Source organism: Anticarsia gemmatalis, chromosome 24 (genome assembly GCF_050436995.1).
Source record: "Anticarsia gemmatalis isolate Benzon Research Colony breed Stoneville strain chromosome 24, ilAntGemm2 primary, whole genome shotgun sequence".
NCBI lineage: Eukaryota > Metazoa > Arthropoda > Insecta > Lepidoptera > Erebidae > Anticarsia > Anticarsia gemmatalis.
This window is the reverse complement of record NC_134768.1, coordinates 7223723-7238502: the sequence shown is the minus strand read 5'-3', so window position 1 is coordinate 7238502 and position 14780 is coordinate 7223723. Positions and strand designations below refer to the sequence as shown.

The window sequence follows — 14780 nt, the reverse complement described above, 5'->3', positions numbered from 1 at the left end:
GCCTCGATTTATCATTCACTCCGAGCTGGATTTATTTTTATTTCATGCTTCAATTTTGTCCGCATATTCTCTAAGATGAGATAAAATAAAAATATTCTTTCAGTACAATTTTTTCAGCACCCACGTTTTTTGTAGGTAAATCGCTCCTAATTCTACATTGAGACAGGGGTCCATTATTTGACTCCCGTTCCTCTGATGACCTGTCACTGCGTGCAACAATAGCGTATCATCATTTAATATACAACGTTTGTTTAAAAGAAAACTGTTTTCACGTTCATATTTGATGTGCAGTAATGTACACATACTTTGATATAATGTTATTTGTATAGTCTCAGATTTTCAAAATCGTTCGTATGTTCATGGTTACAATTTTTTTACTGTACCTACTATTTCTACCTATACGTAAATCGCTTTTAAATCTACAGTGAGACAAAAGTCTACTATTTGACTTCCGTTCCTCTGATGACCTGTCACTGCGTGCAACAATATCGTATCATCATTTAATATACAACGTTTGTTTCAAAGAAAACTGTTTTAAACGTTCATATTTGATGTGCAGTAATGTACACATTCTTTTATATCATTTTATTTTATATAGTAACAAATTTTCAAGTTAATTTTTTAAGATGTTTTTTAGACCATTATATTTCTGTTACTGGTTTGTTTATTTATTTTTGGTTTCATAAATTTTGTTTATTAGTGTTTAAAACCAGTAAAAACTTACTTAACAATATAAATGTACCGTGGTTTACGGTACTAAGATTGTGACACTTTGGTGCAACATAATTATTAACAAAAATCACCACACGTAGCGTAACTGTAAGTATTCAGATTTAAAGTGACGTGGCAAAACTTAACTCGACAGTCGACAGTGGATGTCATATTACCGGTCAAGATTTCTGGACCTATAAGTAAATTTTAGTTATTAGTATGTAATGACATAAGAATTGTCTAAATCTCTGGTCTCTGCCTACCCTTATGGAAAACGTGATTTTATGTATGTATGATTTAAGAACGAAAATGTGTACAAAAAACTGTTAAAGTGACTGTTGTAGAGCTCATAGATCTCGAATATGCATCCTCTGTTCGTTGTTGAATCATGCGAAACTGCAGCCAAAACTCCCTGTGATCCGCAACATTATGCTTATTTATAGCTTAATCAAGAAGAGTTTTACCATTTCAAGTGAAACCACATACTGGTATAAAACGCATATCATGCACATGTTAGTTTTAACCACCACAAACGACTATCGACCACGCGTACACCACAATCGACCACAAATAGCGTTTATGACCACAACACGAACCCATTTCACTCAATGACAAGACGTGCGGCTAATGGACATAGCCTTAATAGTGCAGTAGTTGAAAGTACTATCGCTGGTTCGGTTCTCGTGTGAGATATGAGTTTCTAGTAATTAGTTGTGGTGAGTAATTTGAATTGAATTTTCTTAGATTTTCTTTTTAACCAACTTCGAATATAAGGAGAAGGTTCTCATTTCGCCTGTATTTTAATATCCTCAAAAGGAAGCTAGATCTAGATCTGACGAGAACTTAGTTATTGAGATATTCCTTGAAATTAGTTACTTTGTCTAAATCGGTCGTGATAATATTGATCATTTTTGTGTCATCATGTAATCATGTGGCTTACCCATCGTCCGCACATGTCTCAATGTCAATTCTTTCATGACACAAGGTTAAGGAACATAACAAAACGTAACAACACAAACGTTTAATTATATATGTAGATAAGGTATTTTAGATTGACACCAAGTGACATTTCTCTAGAAAATGTGGTAAGTTGTCTTTAAAATAAAGATGTCTTTAAATGTCTCCTTTCTCAACGGTACGCAGTCATCTCATTTCACGGCTACACTTAACACAATCACGCATTATAAGGTCCGGTGTAATAAGCGTTTGTCGGTTAAGTATTACGTGCTTTCACCCACTTTCGCTAAGCGACGCGGGTGGCTGACACCACTGACACCAGCCGTGTCGATATCACAGATGAGGGACTTTGGACTCATGTTATTTAGGGCAAACATTTGCAGAAAATGTGTTCTGTTAACTTTGAAATGGTCTAGGAAACTACGTAAATGTTCGGTTCTGTTAAAGGTCGATGAATGTATATTCTTTAGTATGTGAGACAATCAACCTGCGGACACGGTCAGTGAAACCTAGACTCAAGTTAAAATGTAGCAAAGATTCCCCCAGATTTTCTTATTTTATATACTATAGTTTGATATTTTAAGTAATGTGTTATGTGTATTTGGGAACGGTCTGATATTATGTTTATACTTTTATTTAAAAAATCTGTTCACAATTAATGAACATGTAATAAGCAAATGACAAACAAATAGAAAAACCCTAAAAGTTAGGTTTCCTTTTAACACAGTGGTCAATGTCATACAGAACGTAAAATGCCAAGTTCAAGTTCAGACGCACTTAAAATGCGTACAAAATTACACATACGGATGAATGCACCCGCATTTCGTCAGTCACATTTGACGGCATTTTTAGGCCTACATAATAAGTGGAGAGCCTATTGTATTTACTAGACACGGTTGTAGGCTGCAAAAATTACTTTGGTAAACTGTAAAACTGGGCTGTTTTGAAGACTCATTTACATAAAAAATTATGAAGCAAAGCAATTTTGTAAGGATTATACTAACCCCCGGTTTCTGAGTACATTAAGCGGTAGTTTATCTATTCAATAGCGTTAAAACTAATATAAAAAAACGCTATTGAATGGATAAACTATCGCTAAATGGCGTTCTTCGGTCTCTCTCTCCGCGCTTTTATGCGCGCATGTATTTTCGATTGATACAATTAGGGCATTGTAGGGACATTTTGTTCTGACTAGGAATTTAAGATCTGATACGTTGTTAGCCTCTTAGGTCATAGGGTAGGTAATAAAGAATTCAACTAATATGAGTAAACGTTTTCAGTCGTATTAAAACTATGATGACTAAACCGCTAAACTAATTTCTCAAAAATTTGGCATGAAGATAGTGGAACAGTAATTTATTTTGTTCTTCATAAATTAAACTTTTAAGAGGCTAAAAACAGGGAATTAAAGTTTGAACGAACAAAGCCGTCTTGATTAGCAAGAGGACATAACAGGTAACAAATCAATTCAAGTATGTGCAAGCGTAATATCAATTAATCTGATTAAAATCTTTGCAATTATCAATCGTATCAAACTTTACAACACAGTCACAACTAATCCCCATTCACATTTACTACCAAGTATATCACACAAACTGGAGCTATTTAACCCGTATCACATACCTGATTTGAGCAGCCTACCGTAAGCGCTCCACTGACATAGACTCTACCTCATACAGTTCATAGACTTTTTATAATTATCATCTTTCTTTGTTGTCGTGTGAATATAACAACAATGTCAGGTCAAGTTAGTAATTAAAGTGTTTTTACGAAGTGCCTTTTAATTAGAGGTTAATAGGTTAGTTGCGGAAATGGAGTGGTAATCTTTTTGTTGTTGCTTGATGGATGGGTGCTGTTATGGTGATTAGCATGCGACAGTAGGTTTGATTCTTATCATAATCCAAGATTTTGAGCGTCTACGATTTACCGAGTTTACAAAGAATTTGGTGTATTTTCGAAATAATGTTGTGTTGAGCTGGCTGTTGGCAGTTGCGGGTCACTGATGCTCTAAATTCTTATTGAGGAAGCTTATATAAAGAAATAAATAATAAATATAAATATCATTGTATAACTCACACACTGTCATTTGATTCCAAACTAAGCAGGGCTTGTGCTATGGTAATCAAGTAACTGATAAACATATTTATAAAGTTAAATTGACAACCAGGCTCAGAACAAATATGCGTGCTCATCACACAAAAGTTTATATGAGAGAAAAAAACAATTAAATTAATACACTTAAAACAGAATACTCCATGTTAGGAGGAAATCTAAGAATTATTTTGCTACACGCAAACTGAAACTACAATAACTGACCTATCCCAATCCCAACAAATCATCTAAATAAGTAATACCAGTTACAAATTAATTCACAAACCACTTCAAACGGTCCAAAGCCGTAAATTTGAATATTTTACCAACTAATTATCACTAGCTGACCTTCACAACCGGTATAGTGTTACGTAGTGTTTGACGGGTTTTTATGACAAACCTAACGGTAACATTACGTCAATTTGGTCAGAGTAAAGTTGACAATGTACTAGGTTTTGACCCCAACTTAAAAGATTTTTCGGGGTAAAAAATATACAATATATTTATTTATTTATCACACACTTACATCTAACATTACAGTCACTAAGACTAATGCGTTAGAAAAAGTAAAAAAAATATTATTCTTATTAATTCAGTTTTAAAACTATTTATCCATTGTTTTTTCATAAAAGTGACGTTATTATTTTTAACTACCGCAAATTGTATTCATTATACTACAATACACTGTTAAAATAAAGGTTTGCGATCCAGATTATAATATATGTATGTTACCTAAGTTTTGAAGGTTTTGAATAAACAGCTGTTTATGTATTAGGACCTCCTATGAAGACGTACATGAATCACATCCATGACATCTTTCAAACAGCTTCGTTTTAAAGAATTTGTAATCTACAGGCATATATTAGAAAATGTATGAATGAGTGATGCAAAAAAAAATTGCAAAAAACGTTGCAAGCTTTATTCTTTAGTCTATGCTTACCCCAATGGCAACGAAAATTAATATCACTATAGTATATCTCACGCCTATTCCACAAATTTCTAACTTTATATCCCTTCACGATAGCTTACTATGGATCAGTTTGACCTCTCTTGACCCCAAGCAAAGATGCTTCACCAAAGTTTCATATCACTTTCACTTGTACAATATTAATTAGTGTATGGAGATTTCAAGGTAATGTACGTCTACAAAAATCTTCAGAAACTGGATGTAAAATGAAATAGAGTAAGGTCATTCGTTAACGAATAATACTAAGTAGAGCAATTGTCTGCTGATCACGGGCTCCAGGGGCTAAAGACCCTACGGCGGACTAGAAATTTTGCAATCAATTCATATGTAAATGTTCTTCACAGCCAAAGCCTTAGACCCGTCTTCTATTAAATATAACTAACAAAATTTGCGGCGAGATCTCATCGTACTTTATGCACCTCCAAGTATAATAGGCGTGAAGCTATAAAAAAACATCATAGTCCATTTCACAGAACAAACTCAAAACATTTACCCACGCGTATTCTGAATAGTACAGGTTAAACATCTCGAATTATCGTACCCTTTCACTTTTGAAGTACAAATACGTATAGTCTGTACCAGGGTCAATGACACTTGGACATCTTTGGCTGCACTTGTATCAATGGAAGGTTTGAAGTGTATGGAAAACGAGTGGGAGTTTATAATTTGTTAGTTTTTCAATAGACAAATGTTCTAACAATTTTTTTAGATACATACTGCTTGCTACTTAGTATAGTACATTATTAAATGTTGTATGTAACCTAGAATAACATAATATATAAGCTTTAAGCTTGTACTGATTAAAAAAATAAAAAATAATTTGATATAAAATTGTAGCAGTAACCACTTTTTCTGTATCACTCCAATATTAGTTTCGCATAGGAATCAATCCCATGGCCCGTAAAGTGTTTCTATAGGTCATCATGTGTGGCTGGTGGGATATGCTTATGTATCTAGTTAAATTAAGCACGTGTGATTGATATCGAAACAATAGATTTGATATTGTTTGATGTGCTCCAGATGTAAGCCACGCCACTACCATTGCCCCGGGAGGTTGCAAATTCGAATTTCATACAGAATAATACAGAATATTTGTGCGACCCACAAATATTTGTTTCTTGTCTGATTATACTTTCAATACTTTGTATACGTTGCCGCGTTGTTTGTATGTTTATAGGTACCAAGCCCAGCGTAATAGGAACAATTTTTACTGAAAAAGTTTTTATTTATTTAAAAGAAATAGATCTTCTGACTAAACCAATTTTTTTATCATCAAAATCAAACAAATTTTTGTTGGAATGGGGGATACTAGTTTATCAGCTACTTTAATCAATACATTGTGAATATGAAATTTACTTTCCTTACATAAATAACCTGCCGTGGAGTGATGAATCAGTGAATCAGAGAACTTTTCTTTCATTTATATTCGATGGTAGGATCTATAAGCAACTTATGTATATAAATACATCGCGTACATGATAATTACTTTTCTTAGATAAATAATCTGCCGTGGCATTAACAGTCAGTTGAAATAGATAATCTCTTATAGAATTCAAGAAACGCTCAAAAACAAGAAAGTGCTAAGGTACTCCGGTATTCTAGTTATTTAGAAACTGCAGTTATAGTCGTGCAGGTATTCATGACTAAGAACGAAGAAAGTCAACATCCTGATTGCTGAGATTACCTAATTTTTTATGTAAAAGTTTCTGAGTAATGCTGTAAGCATTGTTTTGAAGATTTGTGATTCAAAATTCTTAGTATGATGACGTGTTTTTTTTATTGGTGTCTGTTTTCCGGGCATGGTAGGTCACGATCTATCGGCTAAGCTTTTGACTACTGTCAAAGATTTGTGAACATGAAAGCCGAGACCCACAATTTAACGTGCCTTCGAAAACATGGAGGAACTCGGAATGTATAATATGGTCACCCATCCACGGAATAACCTCGGCAAGCGTAGCTTAGCCTCAAAGATCGATCCGCAAGGCTGTCGAGTTCTTAGCCACGAGCCTTCTGGGCATGGTAGGTATGTTATAATTTTTTTGTAACAGAAAGGAATCACATTACTCTCCAAACTGTCTTTAAAAGGTTTTGAAATATGTTCGAAAGTTGCCGAGATCACTCTTGTATTACTCTATCAACCAAAAACTCTGTTTTAACACCTGTCATGTCAATAAACTATGATTTAAATCTGTCTATTCGGCCAAGTTTTATTAACTTCCTCTGCATATTTTTGACTAGCTGACCCGCGCAACTTCGCTTGCGTCACGTAAGAGAGAATGGGTCAAAATTTTCCCCGTTTTTGTAACATTTTTTACTGGTACTCTGCTCCTTTTGGTCGTAGCGTGATGATATATAGCTTATAACCTTTCTCGATAAATGGACTATCTAACACTGAAAGAATTTTTCAAATCGGATCAGTAGTTCCTGAGATGAGCGCGTTCAAACAAACAAACAATCAAACAAACAAACTCTTCAGCTTTATTATGTTAGTATAGATTTATTTAAAATATTATAATAGCAATCCAAATCGTTTATTTAAAATTGTTATGGCTCTAGAACCTCATAGAACCTTCATTATAAAATCCCAATAATTAGCTAACTGTAATTTAAAATGATTCATTTATTCATGACCTAAATTATACAAAGATTTATTACTATTATGACAGGTAACTTAGCCTACTTCAAGAATTGATGATATGCTATTTATTATGAAACAAAACAAGGCATGCGAAAGTAAGACATTTTTTCTTTTAAAGTTTAGCTACTGACTTAATTGACTTGTAATAAGGCGATAAATAGAGTTCTAAATATTTTTTCGGACGTCGCTTGCTCTTGTCAGAATTTATAAGCTTAGTTAATGCTTGTGTGTTTGCCTGATTTAAAGTAGGCCTTTTATTGGGGTATATAATATAATATGTATAACATTTATGTATCACATGTATGTATCACTATACTAAGCAAAGTGTGAATGGTCTCGTACAAAATGTATGACGATCGATAAATTGTTACAGGTATCTGAATATGTAACATTATTTTATGCCTAATCACTTTTATTTAGTTAATAGACAACAAAAGCTGAGCTGATTTGAGTTACAAGATTCATATTATTAACTCCATAAGCATAATCCATCCTTAGGAACGAATCACTTCAAATGTTATCCAAAATCTATTTAATGGTTGAGTAGGACAAACATACATACATTTATCACATTTACATGTATGTACAGTGAGGTTTTTATGTAGGTATATGATTGTTGTACATTTCTAAGAACCTACCTATCTGTCAAAGAGGCGTTAACTAACATCAGAATACACAAACAAAAACCTTCTCTCCTCTTGTAACGCCTATAAAAAATACTTGAAGCAATTCTAACGAGTCACTCAAAGCAAAAACTGCTCATTCAAATGTGATTTGACTTTCACTATCGAATAGGTTGTAGTTTTAAGAATGTAATATAAGTTTGACCTGCAAAAGGTCACTTCTCATATCGTCAATTGGAAAGTTCACTTGAAGTATTATTTGAAAAGTAAACATTTTTAATGTACTTAAATGAAAAACAGGTTTTTTTTGCAATTTATTGTTATTTATTATATTTGAAATATGCTGAAAATATTAAACTTTCTTGTACGTACTGATTTGTTTGATAGGTGTCTGAAATTTGTGTCTGAGAATTGCAAAATCAAATTGCAATTCACTATCAACGCAACGAAAATTGCTTGATCATAATCGATTTTAAAAACACATGTATCCTTGCCTGACTTATGTACATAAAGGATGCTATGTGAAGAACTACTAAGTATAGCTATGGATGCTTTTTCCATACTATAGGTTGTTCAATAAAAACGATTAAATCTGATGATGGTATTAAAATATTATTATGTATTTCACAGTTCTGAAATCCAAATTTATTTAAATCAATATAGCTGTTTCGCTGAAAAATTTCACATTAATATAACTAGCAGAGATTTCCTCTCTTATAAGACACCTGTCTCAATAATAATATTTCAAAATTATTATCATCTTTATCTGATTTATAAGTATAATTATTGTTGACTAACTTTCTAACTTTCCTGCGAGGGTCATAGTGTAACTTAGTACATGTACACAGACTAGAATGGCAAGATTCCTGTAGAATTACGGTGAAATCACTCACTGTGACCGAGGGCTTAGATGTAAGAGCTAAAGTACTGCAGATTATTGGAATGTTCGTGTATTATTTCAAATCTTTGGATAGAGTGGATAAGGCGTTCAGGTTGACTGGATATAGTAAATCTATAAATAGTATGTTGCATTTCACGGCTAAGCTACGGAACTGATTTTGACTATGATTTACTGATTGAAAGACAAGTGTACTTCTCAAATAAAGGAAGAAACTAAAAATTGGAATGCTATAAAAATAATTTTATTATCAATTTTGAATAATTAAGAACGAATAAAAGTAGTATAAAGATTTATCCTTGAGACCCTCAACTTATGTGGGATAGAGAAGTCCTTAGTTTTGCACCTGTCATGTAAGTAAATAATAATTTCACTAAAACAGACGTTTTGTTAAGATGCAAGCTTTATAATTTTTTATTTTTTGAGCTCTACTAGTAGGTACCGTTTTAATGGGTAGAATAGGATAATTTTTAAATGATACACTTGCTTGAGGCTATATAGGTACCTAAAGGGATACATATACCTAAAGAGATAACAATGTAGGGAACACTCTTGATTGTTAAAAATCCCTTTAGATACATAACACAATTTAAAAAACAAGCTATTTGCATGAACTTTATAGGAAGTTTTACGTCTAGACATTATAACGGCTATTAAATCGTTATGCAATTACATAAATATTGTTGAGATCTCACTGCATAGCTATATTGTAGGTAGTTACTTACAAAATACCTTTGCTTCGATTCGAAAAATTGCAAACAAACCTAAACTAATTTTGCTTTGGTACATTAAGGGTTAGTTTTACAGCTAATGGATAAGCGTTAGTTAAGATACCCGATGGATAAAGTGACAAAAAATGTATGAAAATAACTCAGAAAGTTTTACCTGATAAGGTACTCGCTTTATAAACCGGCGAAACAGAAGCAAAGTATCTCAATTTTGTGTTATGTTTAATTCATTCACGATAGGATCTTATACCGTATTTTAATTATTTCCAGTTGAATGGATACTTGTACGAAACACGATTACTAGCCGCTAGTCTAACAAGTCTAGACTAACTAGTCTCATTCATAACATTAAAGAAATTGATATTAAAACAAGTCTGTCCGGCGACACACCGACAAATTGGACGCGAGAGTAATTGGGTCATTCGGAGGCTTGTTGTTGAAAACTAATGTCCATCTCAATAACTTGGCCATTATCAAACGCTAAGAGAGAATAAAATTCATCAGTTACGGACAATTAATTTCGTGATACACAAACCTAGTTCGAGCAAACCAAAATAACACTGATATCAGGCAAAAATCGGAAGCAAAAATAATCAACTTCTTATCCTCAAATCGATACCGGTAATTAACACTGAACTTTCGCACGATACAACCCACAAACACACATAATCCGACCTACATATATCAAAAACAATGTTCTAAACTTCTATCCCAAGTTCACGACCTTTGCTGCAAGGCTTTCGTTATGAAACCGGGAATTACTTTTACTTCCAGAGTGAGAAAGTCCAATTCGGTCGGTACACTTGCTTGAGGCTATATAGGTACGGCTGAGAGGCCGGGCGCGGCAGACGTAAACCACATTCACGATGAAACGGACGATTGTGTTGTTACTCTTCGCGGCGTGTCAAGCCCTCCCCGCGCAAGATACCTCGCACTCAGACAACGATATCGACGGATTAACCGACTGTCTCCGCAAGGAATCCACGACATGCCTCAAGTACAAATTCTTTTCTTTCGTCGACAAGATGATTGGACAAAAGGAATCATTCTCCCTCACCGATAGTGTCACGGTTGTCAAATCTTCGGAAATACCAACGGATACTGGAGCACCTAGATCCTTAGATCCCGTTTCAAGATTGAAGAACTACTTCGAAACTCATTCTTTGAGAGTGGAGGTCAAAGGATCTGATGTGATTGATGCCGTATCAAGTGCTGGACGAGCTTTGGAAGACACCGTATCCTCGTTCACAGAAGACAATGAAGTCAGTGAAGGCAGAGGGAAGAAGAAGAAAGCTGCGAAGATACTTGGACCAATTATGGCCGCTTTGGCCTTGAAAATGATGGCATTGATGCCTTTAGCGATCGGAGCTATCGCTTTGATTGCAGGAAAAGCTTTGTTGATCGGAAAACTAGCGTTAGTTTTGTCAGCGATCATTGGATTGAAGAAGTTATTGTCGCAGCAGAAGCATGTCACTTATGAGGTGATCGCTCATCCGCATCATACTTCGAGTCATGATTACAGTGGAACGAGTGGATATGGAGGTGACTCTTCGGGAGGGTACAGTAGCAGTGGTAGCGGCGGGGGCGGCCACGGTGGAGGCTGGGGCAGATCGCTCGAAGCTCAAAACTTGGCGTATCGAGCACAGAAACCTTAGCACGCGACCCGGTTTCTTGGCCCCTTTCCTCTGATTTCTCCGGTGTAAAGCGTATTTAAGTATTATTTATCTTGTGTGAATGTGTGAGTGCTATTTATTGAACATTATTTATTAACGTCATGCCATTATTCGATGTTGTTCGTAATTTGATTGATGTTTAAACTTATTTTTCGTCTTCGGTCTTTAGTCACTTCAAGTCATATAACTATTTATGTTTCGTCTATTTATTTTATGTCTGTATATAATTTTGTTCTGTTTATTTTAGTATTAGATGTAAAGTTTATTTATTGATAAATCAGTACCTGGCTTTAATATCTTTAAGTGTTATATAAGATAATGTATTTATGTTATTTTCATGTATTTTCTGCCCCACGAGTATTTTAGGTATATCAAAGAGTACTGTAATATTATTTAATTTATGTAAATGTTATAGTGTTTGTATGTAGATCCAGTTTTCCTACTCGTAAATACTCATAATGTAACGTTAATTTAATAAATGGGAAACAAAGATATTTTATTGTTATATTATAAATAAAAAAATATGCAATTTGTTACGGGTTTTATTTTTGTTCATGACCAATAACGAAATAAATCATAAACTTATACGCTTGTAATTTTGTCAGATGGCAAAAGCGATGTTTTCAAAAAGGTCCTTTCAAATCATTTAACTCAAATATGTAGGAAGTATTTGAATGATAATGCGATATAAGTCCGATAAGAGAATGTATTATATTTGTGAAAAATAAATCCCAAATCTTTTTTCGTTATTATTCACACCTTCTGTTCGCGACTCAAAAGCTTTCTCAGAACAAAAATTGTCGTTAAGAGACATTCAGTATTTTTTGCGTGAAAGACAAATATCTTTACATAACTTGTAAAACTATATCGGACCTATATCAAGATGTTTTTCTACAGGCGAGTTCCGTGTCATGAAACTGCAAAGATTGAAATTGGCTTTCAAAAATGTATGGAATTATAATGTAAAATGTGATGTATGTATGGTTTTGTCTATATCTTACGTGTCTGCAAACTATGTTGGTTCAGTTGTTTAGATAGGAATGAAAAAACTGTAACTGAATTTTTATATTTAGTGTTGTATTAAACGCTCCAAATAAAGTTGTATGTCTGAATATAGCAACAAGCTGCTTCGCAAAAGAATTTGTGTGAAGTGCGCCTGTCAAGGACGTAATAAAGACAATGTCCTGTCGTTAACACATTCCTTGCTTCAATACTTCTATGTATCAGTTGCCTTCGGTGCTACTTGTTGCTAAATTCAGACACACATCATTAAATGGCACTTCCTACAGATGTGGATACGAGCATAGAAAATAGAACATAAAATTCAGTGCTATCTCAATATTCAAACAAAAATAAAACAAGTGTACCCAGACCTGATATAGCCAACAACTAAGTAAAAAGCCTTGTGTGCAAGGTTCGTGGCTGGATGAAGTATATTAAAATTAGAATTGAGAACACACAAGCTATATAAGCCTAAAGGCTTAGTGGTCTTTTTTTCATACTATTTTTAGTAAATTTAATATAGCTGACCCGCTCAACTTCACTTGCGTCACATAATATAGAATGGGTCAAAATTCTCCCCGTGTTTGTAACATTTTTTACTGGCTCCTATTGGTCGTAGCGTGATGATATATAGCCTATAGCCTTCCTCGATAAACGGGCTATCTAACACTGAAATAATTTTTCGAATCGGACCCGAAGTTCCCGAAATTAGCGCGTTCAAACAAACAAACTCTTCTGCTTTATAATATTAGTGTAGATTCAAAATACTAAGAATCAATTATTTTGATAAATCGGACATCGTTAATGTTCTACACCTAGTGACTACGATGCTTAAGGCATTGATCTTGACGAATGACATACATTTCTCACGTTACTGCATGTGTGATTTCCCATACGATATGTAGGTGAGGAAATGTACCATGAATCGGACTATAATGATGATGGTGTCGCCAATGTAAGTTTTATATTAGATCGGACGGATGTTGAGGGAAATGTATGGCTATGGGTAGATATAGGACTGATTATATTTAAATAAGAACGGCTTTAAGGTGGTAGTTGTAATCATAAGTGTGTACCGAAATTAACTATTTATTTTTCAAAGTGTGCGGTTGTATCTTTTAGGATATTCATAGTTTTATTATTTTATCATATACATATATTGGTATTATAACAATAAAATAATCATTACTATTCATAAATAAAATTAAGCCTGGTTTATATAAGAGCAGATAATAAATCCTTATATTTATAATTATTTTTCTTTAATCAACAAAACTATGAAATTATCGTGACATTGTTATCAGCTGTCGCGTGATCAAAGTTTAAACTCTTATATCAACAAAGTAAGAAGTAGTCATTTTTCTATTTAAAAAGTATCGCCACCTTGCATTCACCGTTTACAAGCACTGGCATTGTATTAGACTTTTACATAAGTACAGAATTGTTTTATGTACGGGAACATACTTATTTTTTCTGCAAACAATTTATGCCCAAATTTCATTGCTCCGCTGCAAAAAAGTGCCGAAACGCATTAAACCACTTCACACTAACTGTATCAATTTGAGAACTCTTAATTTCACTAAATTACCTTTGCAATGGTCTCTCGAAATGCGTGCGAAGTTTTACTTTCTTAAGACATTTGCTTCAAGTTAAAATCATTGTTTTTAACAGTTTTAACTTTTACTTGTTAACGATATTTCCTGACGGCTTGTATAGTGTAATAAATGCCTTGTGAGTTACATTGCCGCCATGCCGTAGATGTGATTTTTAAAGTCCAATCATTGAAGATCCATAGGGATAGGCTATTCTATATGGCTACCAGCCGGTACAAAGGGTACCAAATGAAGGTACCGTGTCCTGGCCCCATTACAGTGGCTGTGGAAGGAACTCTGTGAGGTTGCGCTACCTCTCTGTACGCAGGACAAGCAGTTAATCAAAGTGAAAAAAAGGTTTTAGATGGCTAGATGAAAATCCGGGATGTTCCAAAATCGGTGCCACGTCTTCTGCCTGTTGTAATGTATTGAGACTAATGAAATTAGAATCTGATATCAGAAATTCATATGTCCCCCATTCTGCAAGAAAAATACGCCAGAAAGATGCTTTTTAGATATCGTTCCAAACGCAGGGCCGTCTATTATTGCGAATATTGAGAGGAACGTAATACAAAAGGGAGAAAACCGTTTGATTTACTTAGCAGTCGCTTCATTTTCCGAGATTTCCATCAAAGCTTAGAAGAGCAAGAGCAATCGAATAAAGTCTGACTAAAATAATAACAAATTAATATCATTGGACAACACACACAATCATTTGAAAAGCTTGTACTATGGTAACCAAATAAGTGATAAACATACTTATATACTTCTAAATACATGTCATACTTATATAGATATTGAGCCACAACGTGTTAAACGAAGAGCGTTACTTCTAACGGAGTGTATAAAATAACACTTAAATTTTCCAGCAATATAAAGCCTACAATAAAAACATTTGTT

The 14780-nt window shown here is 34.0% G+C and overlaps 1 protein-coding gene across 1 annotated transcript; it reads left to right on the top strand.

Moving 5' to 3' along the window:
- The first annotated feature begins 10441 nt into the window (after positions 1-10441).
- Positions 10442-11818, top strand: LOC142983674 (uncharacterized). Its single transcript, XM_076130661.1, has one exon. It carries the CDS (start codon positions 10480-10482, stop codon positions 11266-11268), a length of 789 nt encoding a protein of 262 aa, XP_075986776.1. The 5' UTR covers positions 10442-10479; the 3' UTR covers positions 11269-11818.
- The last annotated feature ends 2962 nt before the right edge of the window (positions 11819-14780 follow it).